Source organism: Chenopodium album, chromosome 27 (genome assembly GCF_948465745.1).
Source record: "Chenopodium album chromosome 27, dcCheAlbu1.1, whole genome shotgun sequence".
NCBI classification, from domain to species: Eukaryota; Viridiplantae; Streptophyta; class Magnoliopsida; order Caryophyllales; family Amaranthaceae; genus Chenopodium; species Chenopodium album.
This window is the reverse complement of record NC_137860.1, coordinates 32,958,233-32,979,393: the sequence shown is the minus strand read 5'-3', so window position 1 is coordinate 32,979,393 and position 21,161 is coordinate 32,958,233. Positions and strand designations below refer to the sequence as shown.

General features: G+C 35.6%; 2 protein-coding genes and 1 pseudogene across 2 annotated transcripts; 2 read left to right on the top strand and 1 right to left on the bottom strand.

Moving 5' to 3' along the window:
* Window positions 1-188: 188 nt before the first annotated feature.
* LOC145620856 (AT-hook motif nuclear-localized protein 25 pseudogene) lies at window positions 189-1,557 on the top strand (annotated as a pseudogene).
* Window positions 1,558-5,847: 4,290 nt separating this feature from the next.
* LOC145621305 (protein FAR1-RELATED SEQUENCE 5-like) lies at window positions 5,848-10,894 on the top strand. The gene is made up of 2 exons (XM_081676046.1): window positions 5,848-8,313; window positions 10,481-10,894. Exons 1-2 carry the CDS (start codon window positions 6,157-6,159, stop codon window positions 10,652-10,654), a joined length of 2,331 nt encoding a protein of 776 aa, XP_081532172.1. The 5' UTR covers window positions 5,848-6,156; the 3' UTR covers window positions 10,655-10,894.
* Window positions 10,895-17,553: 6,659 nt separating this feature from the next.
* Window positions 17,554-21,159, bottom strand: LOC145620103 (putative disease resistance protein RGA4). The gene is made up of 2 exons (XM_081674750.1): window positions 19,193-21,159; window positions 17,554-18,847 (listed from the first exon to the last, which is right to left on the bottom strand). Exons 1-2 carry the CDS (start codon window positions 21,157-21,159, stop codon window positions 17,554-17,556), a joined length of 3,261 nt encoding a protein of 1,086 aa, XP_081530876.1.
* Window positions 21,160-21,161: the final 2 nt, after the last annotated feature.

Genomic DNA, 21,161 nt, shown 5'->3' with positions numbered 1-21,161 from the left:
AATTAATCCTCTTTAATAATAAAATATTATATCCTCCATTTTCGCCTCCTCAAAAAGCACGAAAAGCTTTATACCGCCATACTTCTCAGTCAAGAAAGCATTTTTCTTTTCTCTGTATTTAACACCCCATTAACCTCCTTCAACTTTCTCTCTCCTCTTTCTTTGAATTTCTGCCCAATTTTTTTCAATTCAAACACCCTTTTCCTCAATTCATAAACCCCCATAATTTCCTGTTTCTTACACCAACTTTTCTCATTCAGACATTTCATCAAACACTTGGTAGACAGCATACTTTTCACAAATCTGGGCTTTAAAATGCTGGAGCTCCAAGTAGACACCACAAAATCCGAACCCGAACCCGCATCCACCAGCTCCGGCGGAGGTAACAGTAACAGTGGCGGCGGAAGACGGCCCAGAGGCCGGCCCGCGGGCTCCAAAAACAAGCCCAAACCACCCATTATCATAACCCGAGACAGCCCAAATGCTCTAAGATCCCACGTTCTAGAAGTTTCTCCGGGTTCGGATGTGGTAGAATCCGTGACCCATTTCGCAACCCGAAGAGGAAGAGGAGTTTGCGTGTTTTCCGGCACCGGAGCTGTCACCAATGTCAATCTCCGGCAACCGGCGGCGCCGGCGGGAAGTGTGATGACGTTACATGGAAGGTTCGAGATTCTTTCGATTACCGGGACCGCTTTACCACCGCCTGCACCTCCCGGTGCAGGCGGGCTGACCATATTCTTGGCGGGCGGGCAGGGTCAGGTGGTCGGTGGAAGTGTTGTGGGCCCGTTAATGGCTTCCGGGCCGGTGGTTTTAATGGCGGCTTCTTTTGCTAATGCTGTTTTTGATAGGTTACCATTGGAAGAAGGCGAGGAGAGAGAAGTCGGAAATAATACTAATACTAATACTACTAATAATAATAGTAATAATAGTAATAGTAATCCGGTGGCGCAACTGCAGCCACCGTTGCAACAAGTGCACCATCAGCAGCAGCCGACGGCTTCGCAGTCGTCGGGTGTTACAGGGAGTGTGGGACCCCTAGAAGGAGGAAACTTCTCGAGTTTCGGGGGTGGTGGTGGTGGTGGAGATGGACAAGGTGGGAATGATGTATTTGGATGGAGGCCACAGTATTAGGTTTTTATTTGAGGGTTAATCGTGTTTTCGAGTTTCTGAGGCATTTTGTCGGATATTGATGGTCAAAGTTAAGTGTCGAAGGTGGTGGAAGTGATGGTGAGCTCCCAAGCTGAGGTACAAATTTTGTGTACAAAAATGAATGATCAAAAACTTGTGCAATCTGTAGAACTAAAAAATAGTCACTCTCCATTTTTTTTTTTTTGAACCTTTAATTAATTTTAATTTTCATGGAATTATATTTTGCACAATTGCATGTAGAGAGGAGTGACTTTAATTTGGGGTGTTATTTTTATAATTATTATTTATTTCGACTAATTTGTAGATTTTTTTTTAAATGAATTATGAAAATTTGTTGATCATGCAAATGTTTGGCACTACGTAATGTTGTACTTGTATGCAACTAATATACGTACTAAATATAATCTCCTTAATTTCTAACCAGTATATAAATACTTTCTAGGATCTACTGTAGTTTTTTTATGGATCAATGAATAGGAGACATTTTTTCCAACGGTTGGGCCAATATTATAGAGCTCAGAATCAAACAAACAATGTTTTTGTCATTAATTCATTAAATTAGAATTTAAGATGTTTCCTCTTTGTGGACATTTCATGTCAATTTGCATTACTTTAATGATTTTCTTGCCCTATAATAATATTGAATACACTTTTTTTTTGGAAGACAATATTGAATACACTTGTATAAATAGATGTTTCCTAGACATTATTACTAGTGTTTGAGTTTTGCACTATAGTTCTTTTTTTTAAGGCTTTTAGCTAAATAGATGGTATTGTCTTGTGTATTTTGTTGTATTGTTGTTTTTATTTTATGATCTTGAAAAAAAAAATAAAAAAGAAGAAGAAGAAGATGGTTGTGTTGCGTGATGCTTTATCTGCGGTTATTTAGTTACTAATCTTCTATCCTTGTACGTGATGATATGATCCATATAATGTGATTTCTCGAATTGAGTTCTTGGTAGATTGTGAATAACTTGTTTAGTTACGGAATTCATGCAAAGTATGATACCGTTGATGACCACAAAATAATGTTTTTTAAACTTGAGTTGTTAATTGGCTATGTTACGTATGCAGATGTTTTGAATTGCAACTAATTTAGAATTCTTTCAAAGGATGAATCTTTTCTACCCTCAAAACATGATTTATATCGAACTCGTTAAGTCTAGTATTAGATTGTTTCGGATTTGGATGCAATGCAATTTTGCATCACTCTAGTAATTTAAGTGTCTTCTTGTTTTTGAGCCATTTTACCATAGAAAATGCTAACTTTCAATTTTGTGAAATCCCTCTTTAATTTGCAAAGAAATGCAAGTACCTTCCAAAACCGATAAATCATTCAATTGACGATGTTGTGACAACAATTGTAAAAGAAAAGCATTGCGATCCCTATAACAATAACCTCTCTAAAACTAATGCATAGATGAATTGGACAGGATTTCCTCCACGGCTCCACCTAATTAAAGAAACTCGATCTCATTTTCCTGTCTAAACATATTGAAAGAGATAGGTTCTAGTATTTCCTTTCATAGTCAATTTCTTTTCTTTTTCTTTCATGTCAAGGGAAGTTTTCCATGTTCTAATGATGAATTATCTCTTCTTTGCCTTTCTTTACTTATAGAGTAATACATATACTTCAGTAGGTCCCTTTATTTACAATTATTTTTTATTTAACACCCTGAATTGAAGGAGATTATATATTTGTATCTATACTAATCGATAATATGCAATTGTTATAATTTAATAATTAAAATTTCAATATGTAGTAATACTCTTTTTGCGGGGAAATATTTAGGGCCTGTTCTGATTGGGTGAACTGAACTTATTGGAACTGAAATGAACTGAATATTTTATGAGAGAAGTTAATTAAGAAATGAAGTGAATTGAATTGAAGATAATCATAAGAGAACAAGCCCTTACGTTGAAGTTCAGTTCAGTTCAGCTCAATTCAGTTCAATTCAGTTCAATTCAGTTCAATTCAGTTCAGCTCCTAATTTCCTTCTCTTATAAAATATTCATTTCAGTTCAGTTCAATTCAGTAGTTTAGTTTAGTTCAGTTCAGCTTAGTTCAGTTCAGTTCAGCTGAATTCAGTCAATGAGAACAGGCCCTTAGTAATCAAAGTTGGTATTACAATGACTTGTGATGTGATATTGAGTTCTTTTCAACACTATAAGTTTGATTATATGAAACTAATCAACTATGGAAGGGTTCTCAAAAGAGAGAAAAAAAAACCTATAGAAGTATTATATTCTTCGTTCTATTTGTATGAGCTTGTTTTAATTTATTTATTGTAGTACATTTTTTTTTTCTGGAGGGATTTATTGTACTTAAATTATCATTGATTGGACAATCATTGTTGAATCGAATTTAAAATTTAGTGAAACTCATTAAAACTCATTTCAATACCTCTATTTTTAGTAGAATTTGTGTGCTCAAGTCAAGTACAAGCTAGAAACATCCTCAAACTCCATTTGTCTAGGGTTTATAATGCTCATAAGAATCATAAACAATGTTTTTAAGTGAGCAAGGTTGATTACATTCAAATTACCTAACTTGAAAATGATCTCTTAAAATTAAACAAAATTAATTACTAGTAAGCTACAGTAGAAAATTTTGATTTTTTTAATTGGCCCAACAACTTTACATAATTGCTCGATTACTGGAAGCAAACTCTTAATGATCATTTTATTTATATGTTAATTAATTATTTCTGTATCTAACTACTTATATAGGTACTCCGTATGATTTTTGGTAGACAGCAAGCTATTATTGAATACTCCATACTTCGTATAAATGAATACTCTGTACAAGTTACTCGCATTATTTTTTATTTTTACTAGTAGTAGACATCAAAGTGATAAAATTGAATTTTCTCTTTTCTTTTAGCATCGGAATCAAAAAGCAAAATAGAAACCCTAATGATAGAAAAGTTTGTAATGAGAGAATATGTTAAGAAGTACTGGAAAAAGAAAAAAATAATTTTTTTTTTTAAAAAAAAAGAGAAAAGCTAGAGACTTTAGAAGTAACTAATATGAGGATGGGGTGCAGGCTTAGCCCAATAGATTCTTTGATTGGGTCCTACATAATTACTACCTTTTCTTCTTTCTCAAACTTTTCTTTGTTCCAGTTTTTTGGCCCACAACTTCGCTTGTTCTGATCCATTTTCAAAGCTTACTGCAACTTAACTCAGAATAATAACGATATGACCCTGAAACATCAAATATGAGTTGCAGTTGCAGATTGTAACGGTACAACCTCAAGTAATATTTTGAATTTTGCATGACACATAGCACTATTAATGTATGTAACTGTAATTATGTATTAATAAAATTTGGTGTAATAAAATCAAATTTGTCCTACCAAAGTTAAGTTACTTTGTCTATGTCCATTATAATTTCCAACTTAAACCCCATCTTTTTTTTGTCCAAGAAGCTCAAAATAACATGACCTTATACTATTTCAGTAGCGTTTTTGAGAGCGAGGTGTCAAGCTTAGTGGTGATTGATCTTATAACCTCATAGTCATGAGTTAACAATCTTTAAATATATTTTTATCACTTGACCATATACTACTCTTCTTTTTTCTTTTTTTTTTTTTTTTTTTTTTTTTTTTTTTTTTTTTTGAATAGAGACCATATACTACTTGGTTGTATAACTTGTAGAGTGATGAGGCGCAAGTAGATAAGATATGCTCCAATTTTCCCTCTATGCGGATGTTGACAAGGATAAGCTTCATTGAGCCATGTCCCCCCACCCAAAAAAGAAAATAAAAGAAGGTCACAAGGATAAAGCTTATGTGTGACTTCGTTTTTATTTTCATGTTATAAGAGGGGTAATACTATCACACAACTAGTGGGAATGTGGGACTATAGGAAAAATACCCCTTTGTTTATGTTTAATTGCAACACATTTCATTTGGTTTTTATAACTTATAAGATGGTAATGTTTCAGTAAGATTTTATTATTTTTCCTTCATGTAGTACTATTCCACTTGTACTACGATAAAAATTACTTTTCTCACTAACAATACTTATAATACTTTTTATATTTATAAAAAATATTATTCCTCTCTTTTATTATTAACTATATACTCCTTAGATTTTACAATTCTCATTTTGATTTTCACTTCCCACCTTATAATTTCCCCTAAAACTACGTGTCAAATCTAGTGTTGTAACTAATCAAAACAAAATGAGATTTGGGCTTAAAATGTCTAACCTAATATGCTTTAATTTACTTTGTAAATGGTTAAATCTAGTATCCTAAAACAATTTATAGGCACTCGGCCACCCGAATGGTGCAAAGTTTACCTCTATATCCTTATAAAAATCTAGTATCCATGCAAATTTTATGCTCATTTAATAGTTTTTGGTCATTTTAAAAAACAAACAAATAAAAATCTAGCTCTATATACATCCGGTGTGTATAAAAGTTGTTGTGATATCCGAGTAGGGTCTTTTCGAATATAAGTCATGCTATAACTCTTGAGTTTGGATCACTTAGTTTGTGGTCAAATCATTTTCAACAGCTCTAAATTCATCACTGGACCAGGCAGCACTACAAAAAGCCCAATCCTAAGTATAACCAGGCCACAATTTTTGTGTTCACAAAATATTAAAAAAATGAGCTTTCAAAAAAAAAAAAAAAAAATATTAAATAAATGAACGGTTAAGAATCAATCAATTTCATCAAGCATTATATCACACGGCTATGATCTCTTCTAGTTTGACAATCAGAAAAAGACTACCACATGAACTGATAAACTCCACCCACCATAACTTTCTCTCTCCTCCATTATCAAACCTTCAATCTTTTTTCTAATTATTATTCCTCTAATCCCCTTCTTTAAACCCTTCATTTCAATTAAATTTCAAGCAAAAAAAAAAAAAAAAAAAGAAATTTCCCCCCTTTTCAATCAATTTTTTTCCAATGAAGGAAAATCCCAGAAACCCTAAAACCCATTTTCGTCTTTGATTCAATCCCTAATTTTACCCCCAATTTTTTTTTGAAATGGAAAACCAGGTCTTAAATTTCGACATAGAATTAGGACCTGGGGCTACAATTTCCGACGACGCCATTGAAATCGACGAAAATGATATCCCAGAAACTCCATTTTTACACCCAACTACACCTTTCTCGTCCGCCATTGAAGGAGAATTGCTCGACCTTGAACCATACGATGGCATGGAGTTTGAGTCCGAAGAAGCTGCAAAAGCCTTCTACAACTCTTACGCGCGTCGAATCGGGTTCAGCACCCGGGTCAGCTCGTCGCGCCGTTCGCGCAAAGATGGCGCAATTATACAGCGCTCCTTCGTTTGTGCGAAAGAGGGGTTTCGTAATTTGAATGAAAAAAGGACGAAAGATAGAGAAATTAAGCGTCCTAGGATGATAACAAGAGTTGGGTGTAAAGCAATGTTGTCTGTAAAAATTCAGGATTCTGGAAAATGGGTTGTAAGTGGATTTTGTAAAGAGCATAATCATGAGCTTGTTCCTCCTGATCAAGTGCATTGCTTGCGATCACATCGACAGATTTCGGGGCCGGCGAAAACGTTGATTGATACATTGCAGGCTGCTGGATTAGGGCCTAGAAGGATAATGTCTGCACTGATTAAGGAATATGGTGGGATTAGTAAAGTGGGGTTTACTGAAGTTGATTGTAGAAATTATATGAGGAACAATAAACAGAGGAGTATTGAGGGTGATTTTCAGCTTCTAATTGAGTATTTAAATCAAATGAAGGTGGAAAATTCGGGTTTTTATTTCGCGGTTCAAGGAGATGGTGATCTTAATTCTTCAGGTAATGTTTTCTGGGCTGATAGTAGAGGTAGAATGAATTATAGTTATTTTGGTGATACTGTAACTTTTGATACTACTTTTAGGTCTAATAGATATAGATTGCCTTTCGCGCCTTTTACTGGAATTAATCATCATGGTCATCCTGTGTTGTTTGGGTGTGCTTTTTTGATCAATGAATCCGAATCGTCGTTGGTTTGGTTGTTTAATACATGGTTGGATGCTATGTCTGGGAAGCATCCATTGTCGATAACTACTGATTATGATGCTACTATTAAGTCTGCTATAATGCAGGTTTTCCCTGGTACCCGGCACCGGTTTTGTAAATGGCATATCTTTAAGAAGTGCCAGGAGAAGTTGTCTCATGTTCTGCTTGAGCTTCCGGGGTTTGAGGCAGATTTTCATAAGTGTGTTAACTTGCCTGAGTCGGTTGATGAGTTTGAGACTTGTTGGTTGTCGGTTTTGGATAGGTATGATGTTAGGGATAATGAGTGGCTTCAGTTGATTTATTCTGCTAGGAGGCAGTGGGTTCCAGTGTATTTAAGAGATGCATTTTTTGCTGAGATGTCAGTTACACAACGTAGTGATAGTATGAATTCGTACTTTGATGGTTATGTGAACGCATCCACCAATCTTAGTCAGTTCTTTAAGCTTTATGAAAAGGCTCTTGAGAGTCGAAATGAAAAGGAAGTTAAAGCTGATTTTGAGACTATTAGTACTCCTCCTGCTCTTAAAACCCCTTCTCCGATGGAGAAACAGGTCTCTGGACTTTACACTAGAAAAGTGTTCATGAGGTTTCAGGAAGAGTTGGTAGGGACTTTAACTTATATGGCGACAAAGACGGATGATGATGGGAAGGTTATCACATATCAAGTAGCAAAATATGGGGAGGATCATAAGGTATTCTGTGTGCGATTTAATGTCTTAGAGATGCAAGTAACTTGCAGTTGCCAGATGTTTGAGTTCTCAGGGCTTCTTTGCCGACATGTACTGGCAGTGTTTAGAGTGACTAATATTCTAACTCTGCCCTCACATTACATTTTGAAGAGATGGACAAGGAATGCCAAGAGTAGTGTTATGTTGGATAATCCTCATGGAAGTACTGTAACTAGTTATCTAGAGTCCCATACAGTCCGGTATAATTCCCTACGTCACGAAGTTTTTAAATTTGTTGATGAAGGGGCTAGTACTTCAGAGACATTTGATGTGGCAATGGCTGCTCTAGAAGAGGCAGCAGAAAAGGTATCCCAGGCTTTAAAGAGCGTGCGAAAGTGTTCTATGGCAAATGGGCCTGTTAAGGACTTAATGAGAGGAGGCTCAGGGAATAAATCCAGCCATGACAATGGTATGAGCCTGAGTCAGCAAGTGTCTGAGGTACATGAGAAACTCTCTGATCATTTAGATTACAATTTGCTCTTGCTTCTTGATATATGACAAATCTAGGCCATGCTCTAGTTTATTTGCTTAACACCCCCCCCCCCCCCCCCCCCACCCACTCTGTTTTAAATCAATTTTGCTGCTATATTTTGTTATAAATATAGCTTGGATATATTCCATGTGGATATCTTTCAAAAGGGAAAATAATATCTGAGATTTTGAGATCGGTGAAACTTTTGCAAAGATGACTGTCTCTAGGAATATAGATACTAACCTACAGGATATCCTGTCTGTTCTGTTTGACTAGAGGACATAATACTTGATAATATCACTGAAGCTATGTATGTTTGCATAAGGAACTTTCAGTCAGGAGCAGAAAGTTGAAAACTGCTTTAAGCTGGCACTTCCATCACTTGGGGCCTGCTTTCAATTTGATCTGTGGGAAACTGGGGTTCTTGGAGGGAACAATCCCTCAAGTGGACTCAGAGTCTGATTGGCTAGAAAGTCTTCTTTATAAGAAAACAATCAAAATAATGGGGCACTTCCAATCAACAATCTAGAGTCATTTTGACATGTTAATACCTCGTTTATGTAGTTGATAAATTTTTGAGTCTATAGCTCTGTCTCTTTTAGTTTTTAACCTATGTCAGGTTTCTGTGAGCTCCCCTGCTGTCTCTACAGTCAGTCAGAACATTGCTTATTTTAAAACTAAAAACTCTCATAAAGAATTAGGGAATTGTTTAGGTTACAGAAGGGCTGTAACTTTAAAAAAACAGCTTCTTGTGATCATAATTGGGCAGCGTTGTGGAAGTAAAATATATGCACCATCTTGGTCCTTTGCTTCATAGAGTTTGCAGCCTCTTAGACTTGGTATCTGAAGCCTAATTATCGAGTCATTATAATGTAGTCTATCATGATCCAAAACCCCATTGTAAGTTGTTTGACTCCCTTTGTTTGACAATTAGTATTACATACATTTGAACTCTCCTTGACATGGACTATTGTTGAATTGAGTTGCTTACTTTGGGCTTATAAATGATATTTCAATCGGACAGAAGTATAGAAAAATTTACACGAAGCAATGTAACCTACCTTATACAAGTATGATGTTTGGGATTTGAGTGTTGATGAGCTGTATTTAAACTTGTTATTACTTTATTTTAATCCTGAATTGTAGTAAAAGAGAAGATGAAAAGATTATATAGACTGTATGATTGTGAGCTGTTTTATGGTAGTCTAATTTGGGGGGCGTTTGGTTCACAAAGTGGTATGGGGTTGGAATCAGGAATGGGGTTAAGGTGGTATCGGGTTGGAACTTGTTATTTAATACCATGTGTTTGGTGTAATTCTGGAATGGAATATCTCACTATTCTCTCCTTTTATTTGATACCTAAGGGAATGGAATGAGCTTAACCCACCTCCCCTCCAATGTTTCTAAACCCCATACCTCATGGGTTTGAGGTATGGGTTTGAAATTCATATTTTTGTCAACCAAACATATGGTATGAGTTTTAGTCATTCTAAACCCATACCTCATACCTATATTTCGTGAACCAAACGCCCCCTTGGTGTAAATGGTGATAATTTTGCTTACCTTAAACTGTGAATCTTGGTTTTGTCACTTTTGCGCCTCTGTCTGATTGAACCATCCTCCCTCTTGTGACTTCCAACCTGAATTGCGGTTCTTGAATCATCTTAGAATAACAAAAATTGTAGAGGAGAAGCAGGAGTTAAGTATATGTTATAGATTTCCTTCAGTTGATTTTATTTAGGATACCTAAATCTGCTCTGAGATTATAACTTTGGAGTTTGGACTGAATCTGCGATTACTGTTTGGGGTTGGTTTGTCTTCATTGCTGTATTGGTTTATTGTCATTTAACTTAAGGATGTTTGGTGTTTCCATTTGTTCTCTTTTAGCGTTTTATTTTAATGCTGATAAAATTGACAAATTTGACGGTATTACCAACTAGTATACTAGTAAAATGGTTCAACACTCCTTTTATTTCACTTTTTTTTTTGAAGTCTTTGTGTCTTATTTGTATGCAACTAAATGTGCTGGGAACTAAAATTTGATACATATATAGCAATAGGCACAGTGGCACACTGTGAAAGCAATCAGAAGTTGCTCAACTATCTAATTCGTTCTCTGCAATCTTTACTTAGGACTGCATGGACCAGAAAATCAGAGAACTTAGTGAGGAGCTAGAATCAGCAAACCGAAAGTGTGAAGTTTATCGAGCCAACTTGCTTTCAGTTTTGAAGGACATTGAGGATCACAAACAACTACTAGCAGTAAAAGTTCATAATGTGAAGCTTAGCCTCAAGGATGCCATTTAAAAGATACCGTGCAGTTTCCTTCTCTCGATGTACAATTGTACATTATAAGAGATTTTTTTGTTTAGCTCAATTACTCATAGGATTTTTTTTTTCTCTTTTCTACATAAACATTGTACATTGTGTGGATAGTAAAGAATTAGAGTTATTTAGGCCTTTGACATACATTGTAACAGTGTGTGTTTCCTAACATCAATATTTGTAATTAACAGATCACACCAGTAAATCAGCTTTCTTCTGATATTCTCGGAATAATATTCTTTTCCTGTAAGATTTACCCATCTTCAAAAATAATTTCTCTTCTTAAGTTATTCTCCTGATTTGTCTGATCATTGTGACTGATCTATTCCGAGCTTTCCTTATACTACCTCCGTTACATATTATTTGCAACGATTGGACATTTTCCCTCTCTACTTTATGTCAAATCGTTGCAAATAATATGTAACGGTGGTAGTAACTTTCAATTTTGCAGGTTAAAAAAGATTGTGGCTTCAAGCAGTTAATAATTTTTTTTTTTTTTTATTTTTTTTTTTGGATCAATAAGATTAGCTTTTGTTATTTTATTTTTATAGCGACATTAAATGGTATCTATTAATTTATTTTTATTGGGCTTATGAGATACAAGAGTTAATGCTTATATGACTGTAAATTATTCCTCAAAACAAAAAAATGACTGAATTATGAGAGAAACATAATGGAAAACAAGCTCAAATTAGGTGAAAAACACAAATTTTAAGGTGATTTTTTTTATTTACTTATTATAAGATGGTTTATGATTATTCTAATTTTTTAAAGTTATACTTATATATTATAAACTTTATCATTTTTTAATATAAATTTTATTCATAATAATGTAAGATATTATAAAAAAAACATGTAAGATATTATATATAATCAAACTCAGAAATGAAAATATTTTTTTTCTTTACAAAATAAGATTCTATTTTATGATAATTATTCTAAAGCAGGAATCAGGGATACTAAGCAGTAAAGCAGCCTATTGCAAGCTTCATTTTCACTGGCCCAACTGGTGTAGGGAAAACAGGACTAGCCAATGCTGTAGCCATCGAGTACTTCACTACTTTGGATCGTTGAAGCACATAATCAAGCTCGATATGAGTGAATACAAGGAACCACATTCCGTTTCAAAGCTTTTTGGTTCACCTCCTGGATATGCAAGTCATGGAGATGGAGGTCAACTAACCAAAGCAATCATGAATCAACCCGAGAGTGTAGTTATGTTTGATGAGGTCGAAAAGGCTCATTCAGATATCTTCAACACGTTACTTCAAGTGCTCGAAGATGGTACTTTGACGGATGGTAAAGGTACCAAATTCAGTTTCACCAAGGCACTCATTATTTTCACATCAAACATCGGTCACAAGTTGTTCAACCAACCAAATTACGACTCAGAATGTGGTGGAGAACAAAACTATCAAGAGCTAAAGGAGCAAGTTATGGAAGAACTAAAGAAGTTTTTCAGCTTGAACTAATAAATTGATTTGATGATGTTGTAGTGTTTCAACAAATTAGAAAGCACGATGACAAATTATACGAAAGGTTGAAAGGCAAAGACATAGCTGTAGAGATAAAAAATAATGTGAAGAACAAGTTAATAGAAGAAGGGTATGATCCTATCTATGGAGTTCGGTCATTGAGGAGGTGCATTACCAGGCTAATTGAGGATGCCTTAGCTCAGTGGATTGTCGATGGAGATGTTAAGAAGGGCGATTCGCTAGTCATTGATCTCGATAGTCATGGCAATGTTATTAAGCTCTAAATTTTTTGCATCATCTACACAAATAAGCCTTGTTTTAGAGATAGTCTCCCAATAGCTTTTCTTTATAAGGGTGATTCTTTTTTTCTTCGTTGATTTCTTACCGTTTAAAAAAAAAAATATTTATTTTATGGTAACATTATGATTTAGAGCTTATTCTGACGTCTACAGTTTGAGCAAATGCAGATTCAGAGTACATCATAATATCATATGTATCATTACTCCTATTCATTTTGAATTGTTGTTTATGATTAAAATTTGAAATTAGTACAGTACTCCGTAGTAAAGTACGAAGTATAATTTAATAATTTATCCTTAATTAGCTTAGTACCTCGAAATTGTCACGAGTTAGGACCTGTTCACATTCGGAAAGAACTAATGGCTCCAAAAAAATAAGAAAATAAACAAGATACGTATGCTAGCTAGGTGCAAATATGCTAATTTCAAGGGAGATATATGATGGACAAAAGGAATTAGGATGAAAGTGAAGACATTCCTACACATAAATTAAACGGAATCTTAAGAACTATAAATATTTTGTTGTAACCCCATTAGAAGATAAAATATATGAACTTCAAATGAAAGGTAGAAACAAATTAAATTTTTATTGAAGAAAGAATATCGAGTACAAATGTACAATACAAATACCCTAGGGAGGGATTTACCTTCTAGGAAGGGCCTTCCCAATACCTAGGGTTTAGAACAACCATGTTTAACAAAATATGACAATTAAAGCTAATAAAATCAAGTTACATACTACTTAAAGAAATAATAACCTAATTTTAGGAATTCTTGAACACGGATAAGACTTGGGTTGGCATCGAATCAGCTAGTCTTCAAAACAAAATTATTCATCCCTTTGTTATTTGAAAGTACCCAATTAACACAACAATAATAACTCTGATCGACACAACGGACATGTTCCTTTTTTCTTATATATCCAACCAAGAAAGCAATTCTTGTGATATACATGAGAACAAGGAAGCATCGCCACATCGTCCGACTTCCCAAACTCCTCTAAACATATTGAGCAATTCTCCTTAACCCCTGAATAATCATTACAAAACCGTACTCCACTTGCTTCTAGACGAAATTCTATGTCCTCTTCCGTCTCGATAATCTCCTCATCATCATCACCAATATCATCCAAGTACATAGGCTCCTCCTCCTCCTCGTCCTCCTCCTCCTCCTCCTCCTCCTCCTCCTCCTCCTCCTCTACCTCATCATCATCACCAATATCATCCAAGTACATAGGCTCCTCGTCCTCCTCGTCCTCCTCCTCCTCCTCCTCCTCCTCTACCTCATCATCATCACCAATATCATCCAAGTACATAGGCTCCTCGTCCTCCTCCTCCTCCTCCTCCTCCTCCTCCTCCTCCTCCTCCTCCTCCTCCTCCTCCTCCATCAACCCATCATCATAGACGTACGTGTGATCATCACCATACTCCTCCTCCTCCTCCTCCCCCACATGGTAGACTTCAGCCTTGACGCGCATAGCAAGTGACTTACGGCCACAATCACGAACATCATCGAGCAAGAGCTCACAACTTTGTACCACAACATCAACAATAAAATCCCAAGCATTAATATTAACATCACTTTCCTTGAGACAATTCATGATGCCATCTTGCAATTCCCAATAAGGGGACTCTCTCTCGAACTCTAAACATACATCCATTGTTTTCACGGTAACATCGTCGAGGCCGTCTTCGTGGTACGAAAGGTTGACGGTAAAGAGATCATCAACTGGTTTATGGTTATCACTAGTAGTGTTTGGCTCCACCCAAGATGTAACTTCTATCCCTCGTTTTATTGATGATGTTAAACACTCCATATTATTCATAATTAAGGTTTAAGGCTTAAGGCTTAGATCGATGTTATGAAAAAGTTAAGGTTAAAGGCAATTATGTATAACAAACAATATATAAGTGTGGTTGACTTGCCCCACAAGGTCACGCGTATTTAATTTTTTTTTTTTTTTTTTTTTTTTTTTTTATTTTTAGATAAAATTTAAATTATCTAATTAATTATAGAATATTGCTTGGATAATTTTTTGATTGAACAGATATTTCTTGGATTAATTAATTTATAACAACTGAAGTCACAAATATGAGATTTTACATATCTATATTTTTTTTTAGTAACAAATTATAAATTTTAACTATAAAAAATTATAAAAATGAGAATAAATAAGGAAGTGAATATTAGGAAAGTTTTGTTAAAACAAAAAATTTAGGAAAGTCATGGTGTATCGCGTGTATTCTTCTTTTTTATCTTGTATATCAATCATTGAAAAATAAAAAAAATGTTACCAGATAATCTAAATGTAAAAATGAAAAAATTATGTTAGCTTACAATATTTAACTAAAATTCATATCTATAACCCGAATTTGATTGATTTAGGTGCACAATTTGAAAAAAAATAAAATAAAATCGTAAAAATCATACATTAGCTACTCCATCCTTAACACAATAACACGACATTATTATTAGCTAAATTCACTTTGATTTGACATCTATCTTATTACACTCATTCTAACCGACTATCTTTTTCTTTTCTTTTTTACAGCTAATTTTGGAAATATATGATAAGAAGATATTATAAGAAAGATATACAAAATCTATATAGGATTCTAACTTAAATTTGGAAATATATTATAAACATAATTTTGGAAATTTCTTGCGTATAAAGAAAAGTTCTTTTTTAAGGGTTTGATTTGAGAATTTTCTATTACAAACACTTGAAATTTATTTTTGTTGTTCCTCAAAAGTGAAAACACCACAAATAGCTCTTCTTTAATAATTCCATGACCATGAATTCCCCTCTATTGTATTCAAGATCAATTTCTGGATATGATGTGTTATCTTGGGCAGTTGATAATTATGATGACTCTACTTCAACCTCAAACCCGAACCCAAACCACCAACTCGATGACGTCTTTACAATCCAAATATGTTACCATGATAGCCGCATCCCTAACGGAGAAAGAACTATTACGCGTGTGTTAGATAGATCTACTGATTTCGATGATGAGCTTACACAATTGGAAGTTAAGGAGTGGCTTGGAGAACTATACGAGGATGAATATGCTGATCCATGTGTCTATGAAGCAATTGAACAAAGTTGTGAGAAACTTCTAGAAGATTTTGAAGCCAAAACGCGTACTTCTCTTGCATTGATTGTCAATATAGTCGAGGTGGCTGAGACTATGGATATGGATATCGATGATGTTGCTAGTAATAATAATAATGATTTCGAGGAAGAGATGAACGAGGATTATGATATCGATGAAGAACTTAAGATGGAAGTGAAGAGTTTCCTACGGAAAAGGGAGATCTTAAGGCCTATGAATAATGAAGGTTTTTCATCGAGTAAAGAATCAAGGGGTTGTTCGATTTGCTTGGAAGAGTTTGATAAGTCGGATGATGATTGTGAACAAGAAGGCGCGTTTCTTCCTTGTTCTCATGTTTTTCATGGGGAGTGTGTGGTTTCTTGGATTCTTGAGGGGAAGAATACTTGTCCATTGTGCCGATTTAAGTTTATGCCTTGTTATTTGGTCTTTGATGAAAATTAAGTTGTATTACGCCTCGTTGTGTATAAGGGTGGTGCTATTGATGTATATAGGAAATTTGTTACTGAATATATGTTTGTTGTAATCTACTCTTTCAACTTTTATAAAAACTCTGGTTTTTTTAAACCATGTTTTAGGATTTTATAACTTCTTGACAATAATGATAATAATTCACCAATGATATATGGTTATACGAATTATAAAACTGATTGTATGAAACTTGACATTTGATTGTGAAGATTTTGATGTTCTAATTTAGTAATAAACATATAAAGCAACTAATTTGAGACTATCGGAATTGAGATTATACTTTCAATCCAAGATACATCAATCATTAGACTATCAAAAGTTGATTTACATTTACATCATCAGTCTAATAATAATTGAACAAAGCGTATGGAGTACAATACAAAGACACTAGGGAGGGGCTTACCTTCTAGGGAGGGCCTTCCCAATGCATAGGATCGCGAAAAACTGAGCTTATGAAGAAAAACTAACTACTTCTTATAAACAACAGAGCAATTGAAATGGACAAATAAAAAAGTGCTGATCTAACATAGCTGCAGCCTGGCTGTGAGCTGAAAAACATATGTACTTAACTTATACTATACGGCGTAAATGGAGAAATGTGGGCAGGCCTACCTGGAGGCATAGAGCTCAGCCTGGTAATCTGAATACTTGATCAACAGATGTGTTAAAAATCAGGTCGAGTGCTGGTATTTCTTTCTGAAAGAAGCTGTAGCATATATAAGTAAGAATACTTGATAACAAGAAAGCAATGCTACTACTACATTAATGCTACTACTACATTAAGTAAAGCAGAAGCTGCAAAAAGTGTGCGATCTTCACCGTAAAAGGTTTTGCATAGACATTCTATATACTGGTGGAGAAAAATTCTATTTATAGGGATATGGATATTCTAAGCCATATTTACTAAACTAATAAAAAACTTGCTAAAGAACACCTTTTAATATAAATTTATAGCCTTCCTATAGCGTAACCCCCACAATTACTTACCCAATTCTGCAAATTACATTTAGGCTTTTAGGCAGAAAATTCACCTATTTTTCAATATGAATTGTCAGAATTTATCAAACTAGCAACAATGACTCTGTGGAGCTGCAATCTCATCATCAGTCAGGTGTGCACACTAGCATTACTCGGATTTCGCTAGTCCACTCCATATTAGGGAGAAAATGTCCACACTTTTTCACAAGCATAACGATGCAGATAAATAGTGGCTAATACTACATAACGATGCAGAGCAATCATGACCTCCCAAAAGTTAAAAAAAAGGATAACTCTGTAATTAAGCTAGTCTGCTGTGATTGCTAAAAAATAATGGCATGTGGTAGATTCAAGAAAAGGATAAACTGGATAGAAATATTTGCATTATCTTAAGTTTTGTATTTTCACTATGCTAAATCAAAGCTCAAGTAGAAAGAAAGATGGAAATTAGAAATTGAGTTATTAAAAACTGTTTTAAAACAGATAACATAGATCCTGTCAAAAAAAAAAAAAAAGAGCACACCTTCTGAAGTTCTGAGTATGTATCAGCCAATGTGGGTGATGTGTTGAATCTCGGGCCAGTCCTTCCAAGCGGGTTGTTTACAACTTTGTTCTAGTTCCGGACATTGAATTATGTTAAGGTTCTGAAGGGAGGTGAGTTTCCGCATTGATTCAGGAAGTGATTTAATGGCACTGCAATGATCAATGGAGAGGGAACGGAGGCAGTGATGAAGGGACTTCCAAGGCAGACCGTCGTCATCGATCTCATCTTCAGATAAGCTTAACTGATTATTTCTTTTCAACTCTAATGACTCTAAGGCAGTGAGATGCTCCAACGCCCCTCTTCCAAGTCTCCTCAAATTTGAGCAAAAAGAAATTTCAAGGCGTCGTAGGGAAGAAGCGCAGCTCTGAAATACTTCCCCAAATTCTGATAAACTCTCCATGTTCTCATCGAATTTTATGTGGAGGTAAGTAACAGATTGGGGGTGTATTGCCATGAGAACACCCACGCCATCGACAGTTACCTCACCTTGTGAATTTCCACAACAGTCAACCTTACTCAAGTTCAAATTTTCGAGGCTCGGACAGGAAGGAAATGACTTTAACTTGGGGCAATGTAAGATAACCAATTTGGAGAGACGAGGAAATGTGAATCTACTCCTCAACATATGGTCATCATCATTCTCAACCGCCTCCTCTTCTCTCCACCATCCTTGTAAACTATTGAGTTGGCAAATACTTAGTGATTCAAGGGACGGAAAGAATGTCTTCAATCCATCATCATGATCAGTGCCACTGTTGCTACTTTTATTTTCTATATACTCCAACTTCCTCAATCTATCAATAGACAGAGATTTTAGGAAGCGCAGTTTACTCAACGATGGTATCTGCTCCAAGTTGCTACACCAGTAAAACTCGACGTAGACAAGGTGTTGGAAAGAAATAGCCCAATTATCCTCTGCTCTACCCCACCTTGGAATTGTCGTACCCTTGTAACTCCACAAGGTGAGTTCCTTGATATTTGAAGGTGGCTCTAGCTTTTCCATCACATCTTCACTCTCTAAACATCCATGATAACCAAACTCGATTTGAACCCAAGAGAGATGTTTCATGCTCTGTAAATATCCTCCCTCTCCATCATCATTGATGTAGTTATCACCAATTTTGATCCTTATGTGACCCCTTAAGTTGGTTAGGGGTTTAAGGTCTTTGAGTTCTCCCATACATTGTCCCTCTCTAGAAACTTTCTTTTCTTCGCCCACCACAAACAATGGTAGCACCCTAAGATTAGTCAACTTATCCATGCCTGATGGCATACCAGTTAACTTATAACACTCACTAATATCAAAGTGCCTTAGACTAGTTAACTGACCCATGCTTGTAGGCATACTAGTTAAGCTATGACAACCACTTAAGTCAAGGTGCCTAAGACTCGTCAACTGGCCCATGCTTGTAGGCATACCAGTTAACCTCCTACAACCTCTTAAATCAAAGTGCCTAAGAATTGTCAACTGACCCATGCTTGTAGGCATACTAGTTAACCTACTACAACCTTTTAAATTCAAGTGCCTAAGACTTGTCAATTTATACATGCCTGAAGGCATACTACTCAAAAAATCACAATTACTTAAATTTAAGTGCCTAAGATTAGTTAATTTATCCATGCAAGGCATATCTGTTAACTTCCTACAACAACTTAAATCCAAGTGCCTAAGTTTAACCAATTTGTTAAAATCTTTTGGCAACTCCCTCAATCTACAACAATTATTTAAATGTAGTGTTTGCAGATTATGTAGTCTAGTAATAGAATCACAGAGTGCCTCTAAGCCACTATTAAAAGACAGATCAAGATACCTTAAATGCAATAGTTTACCAATTGAATTAGAAAACCTTTCTACACCTATTGAACACAACCCCAACACCCTTAGACACATGCAACTGTCAATCGGTGCATTCACTAGAGTTGTTGAACGATCGTATCTTAAAATAAACGAACGCAACTTACTATTAAAGTAGAAATTTTTTGGACAATTACCACCAGCATAATATATATGACGAACATTATCTCCCAACTTGGTCGAATTAGAACTCACTACAACTATTTCCTCCCTCCCCACTTCTAGAGCAACATCGTGCATCAAGTCATGGATTTTCACGGAACCAATATCACCAAATACATCCTTCTCTACATCTTGAAAGAAACATCTGCGTACCAAAATCAGGAAATGCTCCTCTGCAGCATCTTCTATGCTTTGATCTCTGTCCAGCGACACAATGTATCCTTGTGCCATCCAAAGGCTAATCAACTCCTTCCTCTCGAGTCTATAATCTTTGGGAAACAGTGCACAATAGCTAAAACAATTCTTCAAAGAGGGTCCAAGATTGTAGTAACTAAGCTTTAGTATAGACATTATTTCATTATCACCTTTTCCAATTCCAGCAAATCCACTCTTCTCAAATGTCTGCCACTTGTTAACCGACTGACCAAATAGAAGACTTCCTACCACCTTTATAGCAAGCGGGATGTTATAGCATTTTTCAACAATATTTTTCCCAATTTCAACCAATTCAAGAGGGTTTTCGTGCTCGTGGTCCTCTTTGTCAAATGCTACAGACTCGAACAAGAGCCAAGAATTCTCTTCAGACAAACCTTGCAGCTTGTACGTATGTTTTTCCCCTATAATTTTTGCAGTCATCTCCGAGCGTGTTGTCACCACAATCCGACTACCCTCTTGACCCAACGTTAAGAACTTACGTAGGCTACGCCATTTCTCACAATCTTCATTCCATACATCATCAAGAACAAGCAAGTATTTCTTTCCTCTTAATTGCTCTTGAAACTGCTTTTGCACCAATTCCATTGTCGAGGTACCATCAATCCTTTTACCAGAAACTACTTCTAGAATCTTACAAAGGATTGACTTGACACCAAATGGCTCTCCATCTTGATCAGAGACACAAACCCACAATCTCAACTCTGGAAACTCTGCTTCAACCTCTTTATTGTTATACACAAGCTGAGCTAGAGCAGTTTTACCCAATCCTCCCACACCCACAATAGTGACAAAGCGGAAACTTTCATTAATATCATTGGGCCCTAACAACATATCAATGACAACCTTTACGTCATCCTCCCTTCCAATGATATCCTCTGCATTAACATAGGAACAAGTTTCTTCCCTTCTTCTGCAACTAGCTTTACAGTCAACAGTAACACTACTAAGCCCGAATTTCTGATGGTTACTTACAATACCATCCAGCTGCTTTTTAATTTCCTTAACCTGACGAGACATTCTGTAAGCTTGACCCGCCTGGTTTTCAGAAGTAAAAAAGCAACGTACCTTTTCAAAGAGCTTACCACCCTTACTCAAGGGTCGAAGCTGCTTTAGCTCAGCAAGGGTGAAGAACTCATCAAACAGATCATCAGCATCATAAACAGCAGCCTTGAGTTCATCAATGTAGCCCCGTGCTTCAATGGAGAGCTCGCGCTTGGAGTCAGCATCAAGGAGCACATTCTTGATGGTAGAGACAGTTTTGATAAGGTCTTGGAGTTGAGATTTGTAACCCCACATGTCACAAATCTCTTTGATGAGCGCAGAACCGGTAACTTCAATGAGCTTTTCTGTAAGGATGATTCCGAGTTCGGCCATTG

What these genes read in the sequence shown, in the direction of transcription:
- LOC145621305 (XM_081676046.1), top strand. Translation starts at nt 6,157, where the DNA reads ATGGAAAACCAGGTCTTAAATTTCGACATAGAATTAGGACCTGGGGCT. An exon ending in TGAGTCAGCAAGTGTCTGAG is followed by an intron (nt 8,314 to 10,480) that starts GTACATGAGAAA and finishes ATCTTTACTTAG; the next exon opens with GACTGCATGGACCAGAAAAT.
- LOC145620103 (XM_081674750.1), bottom strand. Translation starts at nt 21,159, where the DNA reads ATGGCCGAACTCGGAATCATCCTTACAGAAAAGCTCATTGAAGTTACC. An exon ending in GATTTAAGTTGTTGTAGGAA is followed by an intron (nt 18,848 to 19,192) that starts GTTAACAGATAT and finishes CTTTGATATTAG; the next exon opens with TGAGTGTTATAAGTTAACTG.